Source organism: Erinaceus europaeus, chromosome 20 (genome assembly GCF_950295315.1).
Source record: "Erinaceus europaeus chromosome 20, mEriEur2.1, whole genome shotgun sequence".
Taxonomy (NCBI): Eukaryota; Metazoa; Chordata; class Mammalia; order Eulipotyphla; family Erinaceidae; genus Erinaceus; species Erinaceus europaeus.
In genome coordinates, this window is record NC_080181.1 from 49,369,558 (window position 1) to 49,395,013 (window position 25,456).

Consider the following 25,456-nt stretch of genomic DNA (forward strand, 5'->3'; position numbering starts at 1 on the left):
TATTGTTGTTGTTGGATAGGACAGAGATAAATTGAGAGAGGAGGGAAGATAGAGGGGGAGAGAAAGATAAACATCTGCAGACCTGCTTCACCCCTTGTGAAGCAACCCCCTTGCAGGTGGGGAGCTGGGGGCTTGAACCAGGATCCTTGCTCCCGTCCTTGTGCTTCGGGCCATGTGCGCTTAACCTGCTGTCCAGCCCCCTACCCTTGTTATATATTTTTAATTTTTTATATTTATTTATTTATTTTCACCTTTGTTGCCCTTGTTTTTTTATTGTTGTAGTTATTATTGTTGTTATTATTTATGTTGTTGTTAGGACAGAGAGAAATGGAGAGAGGAGGGAAAGACAGAGAGGGGGAGAGAAAGACACCTGCAGACCTGCTTCAACTACTGTGAAGTGACTCCCCTGCAGGTGGGGAGCCTGGGGCTCGAACTGGGATCTTTGAGCTGGTCCTTGTACTTTGTGCCACCTGCACTTAACCCGCTGCACTACTGCCCAACTTCCTACCCTAGATATTTTTGACATATCTTCTTAGGTGACCATGACCCATTTCTCTCACTTTAGGATAAGTATAGTCCAAATCACCTTTGTGAAACTACTGCTCACCTGGTGATATGAGCTGGCTCCTCTTTGGGGAAGTGTTTCACAACCTGTAAGTGGAGCAGAAATAAAGCAAAATAATTTATTAAAATTCTGATTTGGGGATCCTAGGTTCAGAGTTCCTTACTTAGTAAGTTAGAGGTGGGAGTTGAGAATTGTCTTTCTAATGAGTTCAGGGATGTTTCTGGTGTTGCAAACTCAGAGCTAATACTTGGCAAAGCACTTCTTCTTCTAGCGTTTGCCCTTCTTCCGTAGCCAGTCAACAGCGTCAGGTTGAGCCTGATGTCAAGTTTCGAGACCTCCTTTGAGTCTGGACAGGTGGCAGTCGTTGACTATGTGGGTCATAGTCTGTCTGTAGCCGCAGGGGCAAAGCACTGATCTGGTGTAAGTCGCTTTACTTTCACAGCCCTGGACAGTGGGCCCCTCTTGTATCATCTGTCAACCATCACAGCTGTTCCCTTCATGCTGAGTCAGACACACAACTCTGAACACAGGATATGGCATCACACTTAATGCAGTGGGGCTAGTCATTGGTGAAAAGTCAGAAAGATATTAGGCAGTTGTATATTATTACCAGAATCTCAGTGGTACAAAAGGACGCAATCCAAAATGCAGTATAGTAAACAGTGAATTCCTATGTTTATGACAGAAATGCCTGTTTGCTAGGCCAACCTCACATCTTTCAAGACTTCTTGATCTGTCTGTCGCTTCTTTAAGAGAGGAAATAGATCAGGTCTTACAGTTCTCAAGACACTTTGTGAGTCTGTCATTGTTTTTTTTTTTTTTTTTTTCTCACTGAAATCTCTTTGGATGCCTCTGCTGTTCTCAGTTTACATTTTCTTCTTGAAAGAGAAAAGGTTATTTCTTAAACTTTTTTTTTTTTAATTTATTTTCCCTTTTGTTGCCCTTGGTGTTTTTTCACTGTTGTTGTAGTTATTACTGTTGTTGGATAGGACAGAGAGAAACGGAGAGAGGAGGGGAAGACAGAGAGGGGGAGAGAAAGACAGACACCTGCAGACCTGCTTCACCGCCTGTGAAGAAACTCCCCTGCAGGTGGGGATCCTTATGACTGTCCTTGCACTTTGTGCCACCTGCGCTTAACCTGTTGTGCTACCGCCCTTCCCCCCAAAAGGTTATTTCTTAATAGACTATTCTTTTCTCTCTTTTTTTATATTAGTGTTGTGGGGAAAAGATATTTTCTTTTCACGAGGATCTGGGTTCTCCCACGCAAGTTATTTCCTCTTTCCTGGGCTGATATTTCTATTCATGTAGTAGGATGGAGAGCCACCACCACAGCAACACAACTTTTCCTGGGGTCATGGAACTCCCACGTGGAGCCAAGGCTCAAACATGTGGCATCTGTATTACAAGGCACATGCTCCACATGGTAAGCTATCTCTTGGCCCCTGGACAAAGTCTTATGAGTGGTTGGAACTCAATATACTTTAAAAAAAAATTCTTTATTGGGGGTTTAATGTTTTATAGTTGACAGTAAATACAAAAGTTTGTAGATGCATAACATTTCTTAATTTTCCACATAACAATACCACCTCCACTAGGTCCTCTGTCATCCTTTTTGGACCTGTACTCCCCCACCCCACCCCACCCCTGCCACCTACCCCAGAATCCTTTACTTTGGTGCAATACACCAACTCCAGTTCAGGTTCTACTTGTGTTTTCTCTTCTGATCTTGTTTTTCAACTTCTGCCTGAGAGTGGGATCATCTCATATTCATCTTTCTGTTTTCTAACTTATTTCACTTAACATGATTTCTTCAAGCTCCATCCAAGATGGGCTGAAAATGGTGAAGTCACCATTTTTAATAGCTGAGTAGTATTCCATTGTGTATACAGACCACAACTTGCTCAGCCACTCATCTGTTGTCGGACAGTTGGGTAGCTTCCACGTTTTGGCTATTACAAATTGTGCTGCTAAGGTATACATAGGTATACACAAATCTTTTTGGATGGGTGTATTTGTTCCTTAGGATCTATCCCCAGGAGAGGAATTGCAGGGTCATAGGGTAGGTCCATCTCCTTCGGAGAATTCTCTAGACTGCTCTCCACAGATGAGAACCCAATACACTTAGTTGAATATAAGAAGATATGAGAGATGATGAGCGTACCACCTAGGCTGGATATCATGCTATCAGTTTTTGTGTCCCCAAACATATTTAGACACAGAGAAGGACCACCAACTTGTTTGATGAATGAGTAGAAGATAATGGAACATTTACTGAATTACTTGTAGAAAAGGATATTTTTGAATGTTCACTTTAGGGTAACTCGTAAGTCAGAAATGTTTACGTTGTTATAGAGCTCCTGACTGAATGTATTGTCCTTAAAGTTCTGTTTTGAATACCCATATCAGAATAGTTATGTCCTGGGTCAGAGAGTTAGCTCACTGGTTAGACTGCTTTAGTGTTTCTAGTATTGTTTTTTCTACCCTTTCATCTTTTATCACTTGTGTTTCTTGAGATGTAGGGCTCTCAGTAGCATACCCACATAGTCAACAACTGCCACCTCTCCAGATTCGAAGGAGGTCTCGAAACTTTACATCAGGCTCAACCTGACGCTGTTGACTGGCTACGAAAGAAGGGCAAATGCTAGAAGAACAATCTCTCCACCTGCTTAGACTTTTTTTTTTTTGCTTAGACATTTTTGTCTCAGTTTTTGTTGATCAGTCTCTTCACAGCTATCGCTCTCTGTCTCTGTTATATCAATAATCACTCATTCTTACTCAGCACCACTACAATTTAAAACCTTTAATTATCCCTTATATAGAGTACCTACTTCCTTGATGTGGTGACAATAGCTATAATGAAGCATTAGATCACATCTAAACAATTGGAAAATAAGGCCTGCATTCAGGAATGACCTGGAAAGGAAAAGGTAAGAGGTGTGAGAGGCTGGCTGAAAATTCTCTCAAACAAAATAGCAAGGAGTCAACTCTTCCTCTAGTTTCTCATTCTGTCTCTCCCCTGACCCCAGTGAGGAAAGAACCTTGTTCACTCTTGTAACAGGGCTTTCAATTCCTTTTCTACTCAGAGCAGCCGGGAATGTAAGTCTGATCACATCCAAATGGGTGACTTACATAAACGCTTGTTGATCATCTCCTCTCCATTCTTAAAAAACAAAAACAAAACAAAACAAACAAAAAAACATGGCTTTAAAAATCTCTGATTGCTATAGAAAATAGAGGAAAGAACCCGTGCAGTGCTAATGTTGTTCTGAAAATATATATATTGATCTGAACAGTGGAAACTCTGGGCAGATCAAATGGGTGAACATATTGTGCTGCCCACACAAGAGATGTGTTGACACATAGTTTACGTGCAAATAAAGAAGCTCTAGTTTTAGGCAAAAGTACAAAATTAAGAGCAAGCAATGCTTTCTCTTTTGTGATGTTCTTTATTGATTCAACAATATTTTAGATTGTCAAGCTTAATTATTAGTATTATTTTTTTATGTGTGAAAGAGAAACCTGAGAATTACTGGATTATGGTGGTGTTGGGGGTTGAACTGGAACCTCTGAGTCTCAGACACAAATATTCTATGGCCCGATTGGATGAGTTATTGCCTCAATTTGTATTTTCTGATGTTAATGCATTCTACGTGATGGGTGTTAATGCCTGTAGGGTTAACAGTGCATTTATTCCATACCCGCTGGCATAAAATGTGCACATGAAGAAAAGGAAATATGTGAATTTTATCCCTGTTCATTAAGGCATACTTGAAAGTTGAAAAGATAAGTTATTTAAAAATACACAGCTAACAGGAAAATAACATTTGAAATCTGTATAGAATCACTACAAGTCATCTTTTAAACCAAACAGAAAATATAAGCAAAGAACATGCAAAGGTTCATCAAGAGGGAGGTTGGTAAATGAAAAATGATGATTGAAAAATATCCTGAACGTTCCTAGTTTTCTGAAAAAAAATGTCAAGGTCAGAAATAAAAGGAAAGCTAGTGAAGTTAACAGTATTCTAATGACAATAATTGCATAAAGGTAGGAATTGTACTGTCTTTTTTTTTTTTTTTTAATCATCGTTTCTTAGGATTGGGTTGGTATTCAGTTTACATTTGGATGAAATGATTAACCAGTTCTACGCCACTTTATCATGGTATTTTAAGAAAATGAATCCATAATGGCTGGTGTCCTAGTGTGAGATGATAGTTTAGAAATGTCTTCATGAATCCTCAAGGAATCTTAATGAAGGCTCACTGACAGAGGCTGAACACTAGGTAGTGTTGCAGAGGCTCAGTAGGGTGAAGTTCAAACAGGATCTTGAAGCACTTTTTTGACCAGATGATAAATTTAACTTTTTGACTTAGATAAGTGAAAAGATTCAGAAAGTACATCACAGAAACCCAAAAGAGTGCTTCAAATTTTGGGGTTACAGAATTAGAGATTATTAAAATGGCAGGGTGATAAAACCTGTATTAATAGGAACCACTGGGGCCGGGTGGTGGCAAACCTGGTTAAGTACACACACTTCAGTGTACAAGGACCCAGGTTCAAACCCCCATTCCCCCCTCTGCAGGGGGAAAGCTTTACAAGTGGTGAAGGAGGGCTGCAGGTATCTCTCTGTCTCTCTCCCTCTCTATCTCCCACTTCCCTCTCAATTTCTGGCTGTCTCTATCCGATAAATAAATTTAATTTAGGGGGTCGGGCAGTGGCGCAGTGGGTTAAGCGCACGTGGCACAAAGTGCAGGGACCGGCGTAAGGATCCCGGTTCAAGCCCCCGGCTCCCCACCTGCAGGGGAGTCGCTTCATGGGCGGTGAAGCAGGTCTGCAGGTGTCTATCTTTCCCCTCTGTCTTCCCATCCTCTCTCCATTTCTCTCTGTCCTATCCAACAACAAAGCAATATCAACAATGGCAATAATAACCGCAATGAGGCTGCAACAACTAGGGCAACAAAAAGGGGGGGGGGAAAATGGCCTCCAGGAGCAGTGGGTTCATGGTGCAGGCACCAAGCCCAGCAATAACCCTGGAGGAGGAAAAAATAAATAAAAAAATAAATAAATAAATTTAATTTTAAAATGTTTAAAAATAGTTACCATTATAATTGTTTAATTATTATTATTATTTTTTGATATTTATTTATTCCCTTTTGTTGCCCTTGTTTTATTGTCGTAGTTATTATTGATGTTGTTGTTGTTGGATAGGAAAGAGAGAAAAGGAGAGAAGAGGGGAAAGCAGAGAGCAGGAGAGAAAGACAGACACTTGCAGACCTGCTTCACCGCCTGTGAAGCGACTCCCCTGCAGGTGGGGAGCCGGGGCTCGAATCCGAATCTTTATGCCGGTCCGTGTGCTTTGCGCTACCTGCGCTTAACCTGCTGCACTACTGCCCGACTCCCTGGTACCATTATAATTTAAACAATATAGTGGGAAGAATTAATTCTGTAGTCATGTACATTATGGTATCTAGCTAGGCAGGAAGAAAGGAGTGAAAGAGTGGTAAGAAAGGAGAGAACTAGCAACACCAGAGAGATCTGTGGTAATTGGGGATATGTAGAGGAAAGAAAAAGGAATTCAGCTGAGTTTGAGATGACGTTTGGTAACCAGATTACTGAGACTAAATCTGTATATTTGAGTCGGTCTCTCTTTCACTTTCCTTCTAACCTGCATGCTCTAACTATGGCATTTTCTCTTCAGAGCCTTTCCCCCTGTGCCTCTCAGTTCATTTCTTCTCTTTCATCTTCTCCTTTTTTCTTTCTTTCTTTCTTTCTCATTTTCTCTTGCTTTTCTTCATCTCTTTTCCATATTTTTTATCTTGTTAGCTTGTTTCTTTTTTTTCTTCACCCTCCCCCATAATTAGCCAATTTAGAATTGAAATTCACCCCCATTTCATGCATTTATTCAACAAGTCAAGAAAATGAATTGGCTCTACATTCTTCTATGCCAATGTTCAAGTTAATTAGAATGCAAAGATTAATAAGATGTAATATTAAGCCTCAAGTCATTTTACCATTAAACAGTGGTAAACATTCATTCATTTATCTGTTTATTCAATCATTATTTATTTACTGAGGTTATATAGTTGAATAATACATGATCTATGTCAGCCAATAACTCCAAATTTGATCTGAGAATATTTAAAATACTTCAATGTCTATCACATCACGTAAGGAGAGATACAATACAGATCACCACATAGGTTCCAGAGGAATAGGGTTCTTGCTGAAGAGGGGCATAATTTTTTTTTCATGTATATGACTTTTCAGGAGAAGGCATTGTTTTATGATTTAACAAATATAATTCATAAAAAAGCCTAAGTATATTTCTGGATAAATTGGTAGCTCTATTTTTTTTTAAGATTCCTTTATCTTCATTAACAACTACTCTCAATTTTTATTAAACTAAATTCTATGTATTTTTAATTTATTATTTTATCCTTTGGTTCAGGGAATACTAAAAATGAGAAAAAGGATTCTAGGGCAGTTTTATTGTTAGCCTATTCCTACAGTCCCTTAAAAATTCAATGTTAATGTAAAATGCTTAAAAATGATACATGCATTATTTTCTCCTTCATGTCTTTTAATCACTAGTCTCCACCTTATCCCCCAAGAAACTATTGCTTTGTTGATACAATTAGCCTTATTTATTTATCCTCTCTTTGGAATTTTTGGAAATGCAATGCCCATTTTCACAAATAGATTAATTAGCCAATAGTGAAAAGCTCTTTCTCGTTTTTGGAATTCTGAGTAGCCAGGAAGGGAATGCCTCATTCAAGTGATTACACACCTTCTTCCCTCCCGATTACTTCCTACCTTTCGGAAAGACAGAAGTGCATCTTCACATATTTAAGCTTATCACATCATTCCTTGACTTTGTCAAGCAGTTTCAAAACCGAAATGCAAAGCCTTCACAGTAAAGGCCGCAGAGCTTTTTGCTTCATGGTAAAGAACAGGTCCTCATAAACTTACTGGAAGGGGAGGAAGTGGTGTGGCCCAACTGACGAAGCACTGCCCTACTTTGCCAGGTCTGTAAGTTTCTCTGGTTTTAACACCTCTCCAGTAATGGCTACTGAGTCAAGCATATGGTGTTTGCTGCTGTCAGTGACTGTGCTGGTGTTATTTACTCCTCGGGAGAATCTTCCCATGCCAAGTCAATTTGCAATGCCTTGGGTCTTTCAACAGCCCTTTGATCTGACTCCAGAGACCTTCTCAAATATCAGATGATGGTGACCTCTTTATGTAAACTTCACTATCTCAGAAGCCCAACCTAGAAGATTTTGCAGATTTTGGACTTTAATCTTGGGACTCTCTCTGCTGTTCTTCAAATCCATGGAGGTACTAGTTGGGAACTTACTAATATATATCATCCAATTTGTCTGCAAGCATTGGCTTTTAGCCCTGCAAACGGAGAGACACAAAGTCTTGGGAGATGAGAGGCAGATAAGAGTTGACAATGCCACTGCATCCAATTAAGATTTGTAAGTGGGGTGGCAGGAAAGAGGTGGAAGCAAGAGAAGTATGACGCCAATACTGAGAACTAACAGATAGACAAGGGAGGACTCCACACAACATGCGCATCTGTTGTACTTAGAGGATCTCCAATTTTAGGTAGCCGTGGAAAAGTATGGTACCGATGTGTGTGGAAAAGAGTGAAGATTATCACAGAAGTGCTTCTCAAAATATCAGAAACAGTGATTTCCTGAAGAAAATGAGGGACCTATAAAAGAGCTTTTAAACATTTTTTTAAATTATATTTATTTATTGGCTAGAAACAGCCAGAAATCAAGAGGGAAGGTAGAGATAGAAAGAGAGACATCTGCATCCCTGCTTCACCACTTGTTAAGCTTTCCCCCTGCAGGTGGGGAGTGGGGGCTTGAACTCAGGACCTCGAACATTGTAGTGTGCACTCAGCTAGGTACGTCACCACCTGGCCCCCAAAGATATCATTTGCATTCACTTTTCTTTAAGCATTTAAGGTTTCTTTCTTTCTTTTTAAAATTTCTTTATTGGGGGATTAATGTTTTACAGTTGACAGTAAATACAATAGTTTGTACATGCATAACATTTCTCAGTTTTCCACACAACAATACAACCCCCACTAGGTCCTCTGTCATCCTTTTTGGACCTGTACTCTCCCCCCGCCCCAAAGTAAAAAAGTCTTTTACTTTGGTGCAACACACCAACTCCAGTTCAGGTTTTACTTGTGTTTTCTCTTCTGATCTTGTTTTTCAACTTTTGCCCGAGAGTGAGATCATCCCATATTCATCCTTCTGTTTCTGACTTATTTCACATAACATGATTTCTTCAAGCTCCATCCAAGATGGGCTGAAAACAGTGAAGTCATCATTTTTAATAGCTGAGTAGTATTCCATTGTGTATACAGACCACAACTTGCTCAGCCACTCATCTGTTGTTGGACACCTGGGTTGTTTCCAGGTTTTGACTATTACAAATTGTGCTACTCATCTGTTGTTGAACACCTGGTTGCTTCCAGGTTTTGGCTATTACAAATTGTGCTGCTAAGAACATAGGTATCCACAAATCTTTTTGGATTGGTGTGTTGGGTTCCTTAGGATATATTCCCAGGAGAGGAATCAGTATTTAAGGTTTCTTTCTGAAAAAAATATTCTGTTAATATTACATTTATTTATGTATTTACTTATTTATAAAAAAGGAGACACTGACAAAACCATAGGATAAGAGGGGTACAGCTCCACACAATTCCCACCACCAGAATTCTGTATCCCACCCCCTCCCCTGATAGCTTTCCTATTCTTTATCCCTCTGGGAGTATGGACCCAGGGTCATTGTGGGTTGCAGAAGGTGGAAGGTCTGGCTTCTGTAATTGCTTCCCCACTGAACACGGGCGTTGACAGGTTGACCCATATTCCCATTAATATTACTTTTTTTCCCCCTTACCTGTTTGGTTTTATTCTACTTAAAAAAAAAAAAAGAAAAGAAATCAACTAAAATGTAATATTTACTGTTTATTTACTTAATGTCATTAATTTAACATTAATATTTTCCTGCTTAGGATGACTAAAACAGGAGCACAGTATAAATAAAAGATGACAAAGGCAATAACAAGACACATTCCCTGTACCACTGTCCACAGAGGAGCACCCACATCTTTTGAAAATCTGCCTCTTGTCATTGTTAAGACTGTGACTCCAGTAACAGTATAGCTTCCTCCTCTATTTCTAAACTTTTTGTTGTCCTGGTTGCACCAATATTTAGGTTTATTGAAGAACTGCATTAGGAAGTATTATCATTCACTCTCTCTTTGAGTTCTCTTATTATTAAGAACCTGCATTACAGTGACACATTCATTAAAACTGATGAACCAATGTCAGTATATTTTTGCTAAAATCCATATGCCTTACCATTTCACTATTTCACTATTTGTGTCACTTTAAAAAATATATATATTTAAAAATTTAAAAATTGTTTTTATTTATTTTTATTTATTTTTTATTTATTATTTAGTAATTGTTATTTTATTTATTTACTGGATAGAGACTGCCAGAAATTGAGAAGGAAGGGATTGCTAAAGAAGGAGAGAGACAGAGAGACATCTGCAGCCCTGCTCTACTACTCACAAAGCTTTCCCCCTGCAGGTGGAGAAACTGGAACCCACGTCCTTGCCCAGTGTAACATATGCGCTCAACCAGGTGCGGTACCACTCGGTCCCTATATCACAAACTTTTATGACATAACAGCCATCATAACAACATCATGTTTCACTCCTCTAAACGTTTTTAAAGCACTGATAAACTTATTTCCTGTGTGAAGTGTGAAATGTATTGTCTGGGTTGTCAGTATAGCAGTAGAGTTGGTTGGGTTCAAAAACTAGCTCAGTTGGACAGTGTGCTGCTCTGCCATGTGGGCAAGCCAGCTTCAAGTCTGACCATCAGTGCATTGGAGAAAGCTGCAGTGTGGTCTCTTTCACTTCGCCTCTATTGCTGTCTCTATATATTAAAAAAAAAAGAGAGCAAGAATGAAAGAAAGAAGGAAGGAAGGAAGGAAGGAAGGAAGGAAAGAAAGAGAAAGAAAGAAAGAAAGAAAGAAAGAAAGAAAGAAAGAAAGAAAGAAAGAGAGAGAAAAAGAAGAGAGTGGTCTGGGAGGTGGCGCAGTGGTAAAGCTTTGGACTCTCAAGCATGAGGTCTCGAGTTCGATCCCCAGCAGCACATGTGCCAGAGTGATGTCTGGTTCTTTCTCTCTCCTCCTATCTTTCTCATAAATAAATAAAATGTTTAATAAAAAGAAATAAAAATAAAATAAAAAAGAAAGAAAGTCAGTCAGCCTAGTACCTGCAAAATAACTGGGTTGTGCCCTTGCTTTGCTAATTTGAATCTGGGCCCTGCCATATTGGAGGAAATTTCAATGCTGTGCTTGCTCTTTTCTCTCCCCCGCCTCCCCCCCTCGTCTCTTCTCCTCTCCTCTTCTCTCCTTTCCTCTTCTCTCCCCCCTTCTTCCCTCCCTCCTCTCTCTGAAAAAAAAAATCAGATCTGAGCAGTGAAGTCCTGTAGGAGAAAAAAAATAGTAGTAAGTGGAATCTTGGGTGATTGGCTGTGCACTTTAAGGAGCACTGTTAATGAAGACTGCTAATTTTCTCCAGAATAGACATGCTGATACACTTCTGCCAACTGTTTGAGAGTTCTTATTCCCTTTTGCTGTTCCAAATATATTCCTCACTTCTAATTTTTCCCCCCAGAAGGTCATCGTATTTTAATTGCACTTCCCCCCCATTTATTGCTAATGTTGAACATCTTTTCAAATGTGTAATTGACCATTTGTGTTTATTATATCAATTGCTTTTACATATAATTTGCCTATAAATTGGGCAAGGGTACTTTATAACTTTCTTATTGATCTTTAGGGCTTAAAAATGTGTATTCCAAATATTTGACCGTGGCTGCTTAGGCATATTGAAAGGCTGAATTTTCAAGTTGTGTCTTAACTCTTAGATAAGAGCCAAGTCTAGAACGTAATCTGTAAAATGATATCTAAGTATTTGGAGGGGGTGATGAAGCTAGAGAATGATGACCCCTGTGGAGCCACAGCAAAGACTGGCTCCCCATTCGCAGGATTCCAACCTCATTCAGGTGTCTGGTTCCCACCTGCTTTTCTGAATACCACAGGCAGTATTTTCCCCTCCTTTAATCGTCTGCAAATGAAATTCATTTAGCTTGCTTGCCATGCGGCCATCTCATTCCAGAAGTCCCTGCGGCTCAGATCTCGCCCATTCAGAGTCCTTGTCGCTTGTGTCTGATGCTCTGTGAAGAGCTGTGTACACACAGAGCTCTCTATAAATAATTGAAAGAGTAATGATTTGCATATACAGTGGCCTGTAATTGGTTGTGATAGACTCACTCGTAATTTTGCACGAGGGATGATGCTCCAGTAAAATGAATTGTGCTTGTCTGTGTTTACTTTGGACAGGTAAAATGCTCTATGCCACGCTGCGTTTTTTTATGTTGAGTTTTAATTAGGTCATCCCGCTTGAGTTACCTAAATAACCTGCTCTCCCCAATAATGAGAATGGGATTTATTTAGAAATGAATATCAATGGTTCATCTGGTACATGCCAGACTATGAAAGAACTCTTCCCTGTAATATATTCAAGTGAAATATTTCACATCTTAATCTAGGGAGGCTTACTGACTGATTCTCTGCCAAGGAGAATATGCAGTCAAGCCAGGGGATGGAGATACTGAGGTCAGGACTCCATTGCCACACCCAGGAGAAAACCTGGAACCCAGAGCGTTTGGGGGGGACACAGGGACAGGGCAAACGCCTCGTTCCCTGCATCACACCCCCTCCAGGATCTTCTTGGAGGTAGACATGCCCCCAGTGCCACCTCACTTATAACAGCCTCATTTTTTTTTTTTTTTTTTTTTTTTGCTAGGAGTGTCCATTCTTTCAAAATGAGGTTCTGGAGATTTTCCTTTGTTTTTTTGTTTTCTCTGTTTGTGTGTTTATATAACAGAACTTAACCAAGTAGAATAGTCGATTTGAAATCAACATTTTCAATTGGGTGGAAGTCAAGTTCTGCTGAATGAGAAGTAGTGTTACACTAGTGATTATGAGGAGGATGGACTTTGACTTCATAGAAGTTAAATTTTTTTTCTCGTGAGGCCCAGCAGTGGCTCACCGGGTTAAGCACACATGGTATGAAGGACCTACACAAGGATCCAGGTACCAGTCCCGGCTCCCCGCCTGCAGGGAGGTCACTTCACAAGTGATGAGGCTAGTCCGGTGGGTGTCTTTATCTTTCTCCCCCTCTATCATTCCCTCCTCTCTCAATTTCTCTCTGTCCTACCCAATAAATAAATGGAAAAAATGGCCATAGGAGTAGTGGATTTGTAGTGCCAGCACCAAGCCTTGTCAATAACCCTGGAGGCCAAAAAAAAAAAAAAATGTTTTTCTTGCTACAACCCAACAGTAAAATCCTCTAGAGACCATAGTCACCATCTTCTGTAAAAGGTTATGGATTACATGTTGCCTATGATTTTTAGTCCTGCCTATTTACTTCATCACAGTAAACAGTATGAGCAAAGCATAGACCACACCCCAAAGAGTAAATGAACAGCTTGGTATATATATTCAAGAGACTGTCTGCAATGACTTAAAAATCTAGTTATATCTTCGGACATGAGTTAGATATATTCTCAGGTGTAAGACAGGAAAGTTATATTCAAATGAGAATGACATTGTACCATTGTGGATATTTGTCCAGAAGATGTTCTCTCTCTCCCCCGCTCTTTCTTTCTACTTTTTTTTTATCTATCTATCTATCTATCTATCTATCTATCTATCTATCTATCTATTTTTCCTTCTTCCTTTCTTTTTTTTTTTTTTGCCTCCAGGGTTATTGCTGGGGCTCAGTACCAGCACTATGAATCCACCGCTCCTGGATTGGATCAGACAGAGAGAAATTGAGAGGGGAGGGGAAGCTAGGAAGAGAGAAAGCTAGATACTTGAAGATCTGCTTCACCACTTGTGAAGCTTCCTCCCCTGCAGATGGGAAACTGGAGGCTTGAACCTGGATCCGTGTGCAGGTCCTTGTGCTTAGTACTATGTGAACTTAACCGGGTGTGCCACCGCCTGACCCTCTGTCCATGAGAAGTTCTTATGAATTTCTAAACATGATTTCTCCTCTTTCCCAAACTTCCACGCACCTCCTCCCCTAGAAAACACAGATTACCTTAGAGAACTTCAAATCATGTACACCTGTGAGGAATGGCATTTGCTTAAACCATGAAGGTGTGAATGATGGATAGCTCCACACTCTTTAATTGTTTCAAGAAGAAGATGCTTGTTAATCTAATGATTCTGCAGATAATGGAATTTCTAAGTAGTTTTAATAAGTAGGTTATGTAGGGGGATTTTCTAAGGGTGGGGGGGGGAAGGTGTCACTGCCAGATTAACTCTTACGAGGTGCAGTGCTCTTGCTTCAGTCTTATAAGGACTCTTTCACTGTTTATAGTTTCATTCCTGCCTTTCTGCTTCTACTGTTAAAGCATGACAGGCCTTTCAGCAATCGCTTTTGCCATCTCATGCTTCACCTCTCATGCTACAGCACCCCTCATTCATTTGATATCCCCCCCCACACACACACACACGCACCACAGACCTGAAGGCTTACGTTGTTTTCTTTATACAAGTAGTGTCACACACCGTGATAATCCCTCAAAACCTCTCTCTCTCTCTCTCTCTCTCTAGTGATTTAATAATGATCCACAGGACTGTGGAATAAGAGGACTGTGGAATAACAATCCCATACAATTCCCACCTCCAGAGTTCCGTATCCCATTCCGCAACCAATAGGAAGGTTCCCTATTCTTTATCCCTCTGGGAGTATGGACCAAAGATCTTTACGGGGTTCAGAAGGTGGGAGGCCTGACTCCTGTAATCGCTTCCATACCCCCCCCCCCCAGCCTGTTTCTATCTTTCCCTAGTGGGGCAGGGCTCTGGAAAGGTGAGGTTCCAGGACACACTGGTGAGGTCATCTGCTCAAGGAAGTCAGGTTGGCATCATGGTAGCCTCTGCAACTTGGTGGCTGAAAAGCATTTAGATAGAAAGCAGAACAAAGTGTTTAATAGTCAGGAACTTAAATGTAAGAATAGAGCAGATGAGATTTGGAGTCTTCGTGTTGGAAGGAGCTAGGAAGTCTATTCTAGATCTATTCTGATGAGCCCGTGCCTTTACTGATGTCTGCCTGAGCCTGGCAGCTAACATGCAGGTGGGCAGAGGGGCATCATCTTCAACATCCACAACCCTCTATGGGCCAAGCTCCTCTTTTTGTGGTTTCATTTAGGCTCACTGCTTTAGCTAAAACAGTAAGCCTCATTACGCTTCCATTTTTATTTTTTAACGGTGCATTCACTTCTTTTCCATGAGGGGAAGAGAAGCAGACAGATCACAGCTCTGTCGCATCATATGCAGAGCCTAGGAGCTGCACCCATGCTTTCCCACTGTGCTACCTCTCTAGCGGCTAGTGGTTTTTTTTGGTTTTGTTTTCCTTTGCTTCATAAATATTTTACCTCTTCCTCTTGACTTCACACACCTTTGAGAGCTCTTGAAGGAAGGGCATGCTCCATACATGCTCTCAGATTGCCCCACCTCAGTCCTGAGAGCTTTTCTTTGTTTAGATGTGTGTGTAGGTTCATGGCCACTCGAGACCCTGGCGGCGTCCCCTCAGCCCCTTGCACAGGAGCACAGCACTGGAAGGTGGAGACTGAGCATGTGCAGCAAGAACAGAGCCTCCGGAGGGGACTGTGGTGGGTGGTGGCCTTTCATATGTGGAGGTAATTACAAAGTCGAGCGTTTCTCTACTTGGTTCACAAGCTATAAAGTTCATCGATGCTAGCGGGGTCACGAAGTAGTTAATATTTAATGCTACAGTGGTGGCCTGTGAATAAAGGAATGCTCCTCATAAAGGACTATTTCATAAGGACTGTTTAATAAAGGGCTGTTACTAAGGAGCAACATTTGCTCAAAGGAATGAGAGCATAATTGACTCTTCAAGTTGTCTTAGTGAAGAGGGATCAGACAGCATTTCAGGTAGTGAAACCCAGGTAGAAAATAGGACTGTTGAGAAATGAATGTGTTTTCTTCAGGTTTTCTGAACTTCGGGGACAAAGGAAGAAGAAGACAGGAGCACAGGAACCTTCCTGGTGGTTGCTGTGAGTTGCGCGGGCGTACACACACACACACACACACACACACACACACACACACACACACACTCACATAGGTATGAAAATATACCCCTGAAAACTTAAAATGTGGTAAAATAATGCTCAAATATAAATAATACTCTTCATATTATTTTGTTTTACAAGAGCACCACTCAGTTCTGACTTATAATGGTGCTGGGGGTTGAACCTGGAACATTTGGTGCCTAAGGCATGAATGTCTTTTCGCATAACCATTATACTAGGACTAAGTGCCTACATAAGGAATACACCATTTCCAGTGGTCATCTATCTTCCTTCCTCCCTTCCTTCCTTCCTTCCTTTCTTTCTTTTTTCTTTCTTTTGATAGGACAGACAGAAGTTGAGAAGGGAGAGGGAGATGAAGAGGGAGAGAAAAGGAGACTCCAGTCACAGTGCTTGTGGTAGTGTCCTCTTTGCAGGCAGAACTGAAGGCTTGAACTGAGATCCTTGCACAGGGTAACGTGTGTACTCAACCTGATGCACCACTGCCCGGCCTCCAATAGTACATTTTAAAAGCACAACTTATCACTGAAGTAGCTTGATCCAAACGAAATGATTAACTTGTGGATCCAAAGTGGTTGATTATCAGCAGTCGTATGTAGTTAAGTCAGTTGAACACAAGACACAAAGCAGAAGGCTGTAGATGAACAGTGCTGCTGAGACTGGGGGTTGTTTGGGATGGGAAGTTGAAGAGACAGATTGAGGTCACTGAGGCAGGATGTTTTAGACCTGTGGAGATACTGAATGGATTTTAGAAAGAACAGAGCATGACCAGTGGTACTCTGGAACAGTATTCCTGAAAGTGAAAACTGATGCAGTCTTGTGAGCTGACAGTTTTAATTATTAACTCGAGGTAATCAAATTATTTCCAGGTCTTCTTCAGTGACTTCTCCAATACTCTGGTCACTCCCAGCCATGGGTGGACCTCCCAGCAAACAATGACTATCACCCCCACCTCCCATGGATGGGTTCTCAACATCCAGTGATTTATGCATATATACCCTTATCCATTTCTCCTACCCAGGATGACTTAGAATATTCTGAGACAGAAAACATGGTGGAATATCTAACTGATTTCCCTGACAGAGAAAATTTGGTCATCATAAAAGCATGAAAGAATAAGTTGAATATGAAACAGATTTGATCACATAAACATTCCAATATTTTGGATACTATGCCTAACATAACTAGACTCAGAATTTTCCTTCACTAGAGCACAGCTCAGCTCTGGCTTAAGGTAGTGCTGGGGATTGAACCTGGGAATCTCAGAGCCTCCGGCCTTTTGCATAACCATTATGCTATCTCCCCAGCCCTTAGACTCAGAAATTTGAAATAAATTATTTGGAGGCATACATGGCAGAGATCACATAACTTACTTTATGAAGGACATTTATTGCACATGAGTAAGAAAATATCACCATCCTAATGGAGAAGAGATAGAAGATAAACTATAACTGAACAAAAATAACAGATGAAACTGTTCTATTCAGTAGTAAAACACACACACACACACACACACACACACAGAGCAAACTACAATGGACAACTATTTTTGCCCACTAATTAATAAATGTATAACTAGAATTCAGTGTTAGAATTAAGACAATGCTTATATATTACAACTCGGATACTAAGTTGGCATAGTCTTTCTAGAATTTGTTAAATCACATCAAGAATCTTAAAAATGTTCACACCATTTGACTCAGACATTCTGCCAAGAATTGAAAAGGTGAGAGAATCCAAGATATGGTAGAAAGTTGGTGTATAAAGATATTCATCCCAGTCAAACATGAAAAGCACCTTGGAATCGATAGAGTTCTTAGATGAAACAAGCAAACAGCGCAGGTGAACAACCAGCTCACTTACATAGTGTCCTGCTTTGCCATGTGTGTTTGTCCCAGGTTTGAGCTTGGTCTTCACTACACTGAAGAAAGCTTCACTGCTGTGGTCTCTTTTACTTTCATTGCCTTTCTGCCACGCTAAACAAATTAAACAAATAAACAAAAGTCACACCTTAAACAAAAATAGAACATATTACAGGCAACGTACAAAATTCCTAGGAGTAGCGATGTGAGAATTAAAACCTTTTCAGTTCTCCCATGGGAGTACTCCAACGGACATCCTCATAATATCAGTCACAGACGCCAGGTCTCACATCACATCACATGTGTCGACATTTCAGACATCTTGACTGACCCCAAAAAAGCCAGACACCCGTAGATAGACCTGCCTTTTCCTTCACATTGTTTTACTCTAAGGAAGGGACAGCATAGCAGCTAATTGGTAGAGGCGGAGTCATAGGAATCTACCGTCTTTGCAAGAGAATCTGGAAGAATGAGTGGAGAGACAGAAGAGATATGTGGAAAATGCCTCAGATTATAAGAAGAATGATCAAAAGTTGCTGGGCAACGAAGGGTTGACTGTCCTCCATGAGCCTACCTATCTCCCAAGTAGAAGGAAACTTCAATAAATTATAGACAGCTTCTAAAAACGTGTGTTCTATCTCTAATGTAAATTAGTTACATTCTATCAGACACAAATACATAAATTAGATTAAAATTTTGATTATATTAATGGGGTTTTTACATCAACTCAATTATATGTTAAAACTGAAAAATTGAGACATAGAAAGTTGTCCAATTCCATTTCAGGTGGCTCACTTTAAAAAAAAAACAAAATAAAGTTATCTGTAACCTACATAGTTTATAGACATGTGTTAAATATATTACAGATGTGTAAGTGTGTATGGAATCCATTGAAAGTCTTCTTTTAAAAGCATTTATTAGCATCATGTGTGAAAAATATACATCAATGTAAATATAGATAGAGTTCATGTAAACTTATTTTCAGAAATACATCATTATACAATTACTTATTTACAAAATGCATATAGACCATTTCTAGGAATCAATAAATACAGAATAGGTCTCTTTTTAAAAATATGCACTTGTAAAAACTAGATGTTAATATGGTATAGTTAATTAATGATGGTTTTATTATTGTGCATACATCAGTTCAGATATTAATTAATTTGAAGGCCCAAAGATTATTGATTGATTGATTGATTTTTCTCTTCGCCAGAGTTTCATTGCTTTAGACTAACTTTTACAGACAGAAAGAGAGAAACTGTGGTCTGGGAGTTTGCACAATGGATATAGCACTGGAGTTTAAAGTGTGAGGTCCTGAGTACAATCACAGTATCACAGTACTAGAATAATGTCTGGTTCTCTCTCTCTCTGTCTGGGCTGGACTCAGACTTGGATCATGCACACAGTAAATTAATGCACTCTCCAAATGAACTAAGTTGTTGACCCTAGAACACCTAAAAACATGTGATTTTTGTTTTCTTTAAATGTATTTTTGTACTTAAACTTTTTTTAATTATCTTTATTTACTTATTGGATAGACACAGCCAGAAATTGAGGATGGGATGATAGGGACAGGGAGAGACAGACAGACACCTACAGCCCTGCTTGACCACTTGTGAAGCTTTCCCTCTGCAGGTGGGGACCGGGGGCTCAAGTCTCGGTCCTTGTGAACTGTAACGTGCACTCCACAATGTATGCCACCACCCGGCCCTAATGTTTGTACTTGGTATAACTGATATATATGATTTCAAGTCTATTTTATGGTTAACTACAGACATCAGTTATCATGGCAGCTACATGGTGAGTCAAAGCATAAAAAGAAAGCTGCCTAAGGCATTCATGTAGTTAATAAATACCAGAAAAGGCAGGGGCCCAGTGGTGGCACACCTGGTTAAGAGGGGCCCCCCACCTGCATGGGAAAGCTTCATGAGTGGCAAAGCGGTACTGCAGTGTTGCAGACGTCTCTCTCTCTCTCTCTTTCTCTCTCTTTCTCTCTCTATCTAAACTTTCTCTCAAAAAAAAAAAACTAGAAGAGGCAGAAAATCTTGTGTTGTAAATCTACCTACTTCTTTGCCAAGACTTTTTCTCTAAACCTTTCTTAGAAATAAATCTTACATTCAGCAGCCTCTTTTTTTGTTAAGCTTGGTTTTCCAGAGCTTAACAGTTCAGTGTCTGTTCTTACACAAGAGCCCTCAGCTCAACACGGTGACTCCTAATTGGCAAATCCATCGTCTTCACTTCCAGTTCCAAGACTAATCATTCTCTCTGTATTCGACTTTTATTATTCTTCCTGGCTAAGCTCTACTTCCATGCCCCTGTGATACTGCACATTGCAGGTCTTAGAATCATTTTTATTGATGAGCAAATATGTCTTTGGTGTTCTGTTATACTCCAGATCTGCTTGTGCGCAAGTCTTCGCTCAAAAGGGACTTACAGTTTGGGTGATGGAGGTTGAAACTAGGTATATTAGACAGGTCCATAAATATTTCAACAAGGGAGTCAGGTGGTTAAGCGCACGTGGCGTGAAGCGCAAGGACCAGCTCAAGGATCCCGGTTCGAGCCCCCAGGTCTCCACCTGCAGGGGAGTCGCTTCACAGGCGGTGAAGCAGGTCTGCAGGTGTCTGTCTTTCTCTCCCCCTCTCTGTCTTCCCCTCCTTTCTCTATTTCTCTCTGTCCTATCCAACAACGATGACATCAACCACAACAAAAAAAACAAGGGCAACAAAAGGGAAAATAAAAAATATATATTCAAACAAAACAATCTCACTTTATACTACTTAACCTTTCTCTTCATACACGGCTCACTCCTCTCTCATTCTCTCTCTCTCAGTCTTCTGGCAAACCTTGAGCCTTGGTGATATTTACATTTCTCTCTTTATGTCTTTTCTCATTTCTCACTTTTCCCATCCTTTCTCATGGTTTCACTGACTGTGTTTAGTCTTAATCTCACCCCGCTATTTCTGTTTATGACTGTCCATATGCAGATAATGCCACCTGGATGTCTGGTAAGCATCAGACTCAAGAAATGTCAAGATAAATTCATCATCTTTCTCCCTTAAACTTGCTTTCTCGGGCTGTCTTCCTAGATAATAACAGGTCTATCACAGCTCACCCTGGTAGGGAAAGGCCATTGGTAATCACTCCTGGTGTCTCTAACCTCTTAGTAGAGGTAGTCAGGTTTTTTTTTTGTTGTTGTTGTTTTTTTCTTCTTTTGCTTTTCCATGGCCTCAGTATAGAGACTTTTCATTTCGAACAGATAGATAAATGGCCCATGTGAGCACACGTTCATACCAGGTTTTTGGAGGACAGTGCAAAGTCAAGTGGTTCAATGAGACCCCATTTATTGTGTGTATGCAAAATTAAGATACTGACATCAAAATTCTTGATACCAGTTTTTTTTTTCACTTGCCTGTAATCCACGTGTCCAGCTCACATCAGTCTCAGTCTTATAGCATCTCACTAACAGCCAAATACGTCCTAGAACCCAGTGAACGTGGGACAATGAATTCTGTGTTTATTAAGATCTCCAGGTTACCAGACACTTACTCCAGAAAGGAAATAAGCCCAAGTAACGGGCTTGCTTTTGAGATGTATTTTTACTAAGAAACAGGGGTAGATGTGTACTTTGAGTTAAACTACACAATATTTTTTTCTGCATTTACTTGTTTGGCTCTGTTACTGTCAAAGGCTATTTAAGATCAGTTATTTGGGGTGTATGCTGTTGTCCTCACAGATATGTGACACACAGTGGACTTATGGTATCCCCCAGTGTATTTGCTGCCCTCCTCATAAATAAATACATAAATACATAAATTAATACATAAAATCAATAAACGGATTGGATTCAGTGCAACCACCTACTGTGAGCTAACATTAACCTGCCTAGTTCGGTGTAGATTTTCTTTCTTTCTTTCTTTCTTTCTTTCTTTCTTTCTTTCTTTCTTTCTTTCTTTCTTTTTCTTTCTTTTTTGCCTCCAGGGTTATTGTGGGGGCTCGGTGCCTGCAATATGAATCCACTGCTCCTGGAGGCGATTTTTTCCCTTTTGTGACCCTGGTTGTTTTTACCATTGTTGTGGTTATTATTATCGTTGCTATTGATTTCATTGTTATTGGATAGGACAGAGAGAAATGGAGAGAGGAGGGGAAGACAGAGAGGGGGAGAGAAAAACAGACACCTGCAGACCTGCTTCACTGCCTGTGAAGCGACTCCCCTGCAGGTGGGGAGCCGGGGGCTTGAACCGGGATTCTTCTGCACGTCCTTGCACTTTGCGCCACGTGTGCTTAACCCACTGTGCTACCACCTGAACCCCCGGTGTAGATTTCTGTCAGGCTCACCGGGTAGCCTTCAAAGCAGGCTGAACCAACAGTCCCTCATGAAGTTTAGATATTCGCCAGTCTGAGGGAGACATTATCCCTTCTGAGGAACTCAAAGGCATCCACCACAGGTCACGGTCCTAATGGCATCAGCAGATACACTGGGCACTATGGGTAAGAACTGATCTCCATCACTGTCCTCTGAAACCATTTCTTTATTGGTTGGGAAATGCTTGCGAGGTGAGGACGCCCATGCATATTGTATAGAACAAGTTTATTGCAGTTGCTAGATTCCCATTCTGATCTGCCCCCCCACACACACACACACACACGGCCTTCGAAGAGCATTTCTGCTCTTCCCCATGAACTTGTGCCTGCCATTTTTCTTCCTGCCAAGGCAAAATAAATGCCCAGTGCCTCCCATGAACCCAAGTCTTGCCTCTTGCTGTCTATTTTCATCTTCACTTATGTTTTTGTCTTTCTCTTCTCTGCTGCATCCCAGAGGGGGATAGGAGAGAGAGGGAGAGGGAGAGGGAGAAGGAGAGGGAGAGGGAGAGGGAAATAGATTAATAGATTAAGGCGGGAAACAGGTTCCTCTCCTTTGCCTGCTTCTAGAACAAAACAAACTCTTCAGAAGGATCATCACCACCATAACAAAGAAACCAGAGCAGAAAACCTGGAACTTCAAACATCCACCGTGTTTGCAACCCCAGCTTTTATCGGTGCTCATTAAGAGAGCTGGAGCATGACAGGAATACACGGTGGCGATGAGGGTAAGAACTTCTTCAAGCGTTCCTTTCAAAAGCCAGATGAAAAGCCCAGCAATGCTGGTGTGTGTGTGTGTGTGTGTGTGTGTGTGTGCGTGTGCATGTGTGTGTCCGTGTCCGTGTGCATGTGTGTGTGTGTGTGTATGTGTGTCTTTGTATACACATTTCAGCCCCAGACAAAAGGACCAGGGCAGCTTTAGAGCCTTCAGGACTGGGGGCTGAGGAGGAGGTGAGGGAAGAGAGGAGCATGATTGATGGAGTTCTGGTTGGCTTATAAAGGGCAGCCCGGAGTGCAGGGAAATAATCAGGGAAAAGGGCGTCCTGTGCTGGCTTCTCAGAGGGGCGGAATGAATCCTGCTCCTCTGCATTATTAAGTTGTCAGGCGGGCTGATGATGAAAATCTGAAGGTCACACATAACAAGAAGCACCTTATGGGGGGGTCACGACCTTTCTGGAAGTGCTACACTCATGTTTATCTGCACCTAACCCTTATCCACAATTCTTCATTTGATAAGAACATTGGGGCGAGGGGGAGTGGTGAGGAGGTCGGGGTGGGGGGGGCTCTCAGGCTGCTGCTGCTGCTGGTGGTGGTGGTGGTGGGTGGGGGCCGAGCCACCTCATATGTATAAATGGTGAGGGAAATTAGGCTTCCCGTGAAACCCCTGGATGGAGGCGCGATTCGCAGGGAAAGATAATAAACCAAAAGGACACACGAGGGAAGCAGGCAGAAATTGTTCGCTACAGTGGAACTCAATAAAGGGAGCGAGAGCTCCCCTAAATGACAAATTTGGTACAGTGGTGCTAAAATCAGGATTCTCCCTGGGATTGCCAGAGCAATTCACTCTCTGCAGTACCACTTTTTATTTACTTTGGAGAGCCTAATGGCCTGGGGAAGGGTGAGCGCTTTGGGCAGGGGAGGGGTGGTTATTTCTTGATTTCTTTCTACATTTCTTTCTTAATTCCTTCTTTCCTTCCTTCCTTCCTCCCTTCCTCTTTCTCTTTCTCTCTCTTTCCCTCTCTCTCTCCCTTTCTTTCTTTCTTTCTTTCTCTTTCTTTCTTTCTTTCTTTCTTTCTTTCTTTCTTTCTTTCTTTCTTTCTTTCTTTCTTTCTTTCTTTCACCAAAGGCTCAAGGTGAAGGAGACTGGGTCAGGAAGGTCCTAACTGATTGGAGTGTGTGTGTGTGTCTGTTTGTTAGCTTCTGGGCTTCTGGACGGGAAAGTGGTGCTTCTATTTTCACATGCTCTCATGGGTCAGAGGGCCCCCGGGCTTGTCATTTTTCCTTTAGCGATTCAAATCCTTTTCCAGGTGTTCTTCATTTCTAGGGACTCGAGGAAGTGCTTGGGCTTCTCAGTTGGGACGCACAGACCAAATCTCTAACTGATGACAAAAATAAACCTATCACATGTGAAAAAAAAAAAAGAAAGAAAGAAAGGAAGAGAAAGAAAGAAAGAAAGAAAGAAAGAAAGAAAGAAAGAAAGAAAGAAAGAGAGAGAGAGAGAAAAAGAACGCTGACACAGTTGCCAGCCTCCAGGGCCGGCATTATCGTGGCACTTCTGAGTCTAGCTGTGCACCCCTCTCTGTAAAAGGAGCACTCTTCAGATTTCACTTCTTTGGCAGGAGCATGGAAGACACAATGTTTACAAAACCATTTGCTTCTCAAGGGGGAGAGGAGTTTGAATTGTACAGCAAGGAGGCAAAATGGCAAAGTGAGAATGGAGAACAATTACTCACCTATGGAGTCAAAGGTCAGTCAGTCTCAAAGTTAATGGAAAACATCATGTTCCTGAACGAGTCTCCACAACCTACGAGGAAGATAAAACACTTATGTCTGTTTTTTTTTTTTTTTTTCTTTCTTCTTTTTAACCAGAGCATTTTTCACCTCTGGTTTATGGTGGTGCCAGGGATTGAACTTGTGACTTCTGGTGCCTCAGGCATCAGACTCTATTTTGCCACCACTGGTGCTATCTCTTTAGTGAGGTGAACTTATTTTATTCCCTCCTTACTTTCAGATGAATCCAATGCCAAGATAAGTAGCTTGTCGGCTGAATGAATGACATTCAATTTGGATGTACATTATATTTTATTTGTTTAGAACTTTAAATAAATGTATTGGTTAGGTTCTTAAAGCTATCTCCCTAAAAATACTTGTTATCCCTTCTGCCAACTTTTAGACACAAAAACATTATCCTAGGAGAGAAGCAATAGATAAACTAAGAAAAATATATTTTAGTTTCTCACTCCAATGTAAAAATGTACATATCAGAAGTCGGCGGGAACACAGTGGGTTAAGTGCACATGGTGCAAAACGCAAAGACCAGCGTAAGGATTCCAGCTCCCCACCTGCAGGGGTTCGCTTCACAGGCAGTAAAGCAGGTCTGCAGGTGTCTATCTTTCTCTCCCTCTCTCAGTCTTCCCCTCCTCTCTCCATTTCTCTCTGTCCTATCCAACAACAATGACATCAATAACAACAACAATAATAACCACAATAACAATAAACAAGGACAGCAAAAGGGAATACATAAATAAATGATATTTAAAAAAGGTGAAAATGTATATATCATATGCCTACATGCATCTCACCTGGTCCCTCATGCTCACATGCTTTAAGTTACAATCATAATTAACCCCTATGTAACCGAGACGGAATCACTCCCTCCCTATGGTGTCCATATTTGTAATGCTTGCCTAACATTACGGCCATAAAAAAAAAAGTAGGAATATTC

General features: G+C 40.9%; 1 protein-coding gene and 1 long non-coding RNA gene across 8 annotated transcripts in view; one reads left to right on the forward strand and one right to left on the reverse strand.

Moving 5' to 3' along the window:
• The window catches only part of LOC132534857 (uncharacterized), a 106,769-nt gene that overhangs the window by 74,911 nt on the left and 6,402 nt on the right, over positions 1-25,456 (forward strand). For 3 of the 7 annotated variants that reach the window (XR_009546595.1, XR_009546596.1, XR_009546594.1), the window contains 2 exons: positions 22,582-22,739; positions 24,351-24,478. The exons of 1 other annotated variant lie outside the window; for it this stretch is intronic. Coding sequence is in view for 2 of the 6 variants with exons in the window: in XM_060179339.1 (XP_060035322.1) it covers positions 22,582-22,699 (118 nt within the window). In the remaining 4 variants the exon portion in view is untranslated. Of the gene's footprint in view, positions 1-22,581; positions 22,740-24,350; positions 24,531-25,456 lie in introns of those variants that run through there. 3 more of the 7 variants (XR_009546597.1, XM_060179339.1, XM_060179340.1) reach the window with 3 other exon arrangements.
• On the reverse strand, positions 614-24,537 carry LOC132534860 (uncharacterized). Its single transcript, XR_009546599.1, has 3 exons — positions 24,465-24,537; positions 17,651-17,763; positions 614-651 (listed from the first exon to the last, which is right to left on the reverse strand). It is a non-coding gene; the product is annotated as an uncharacterized LOC132534860 (long non-coding RNA).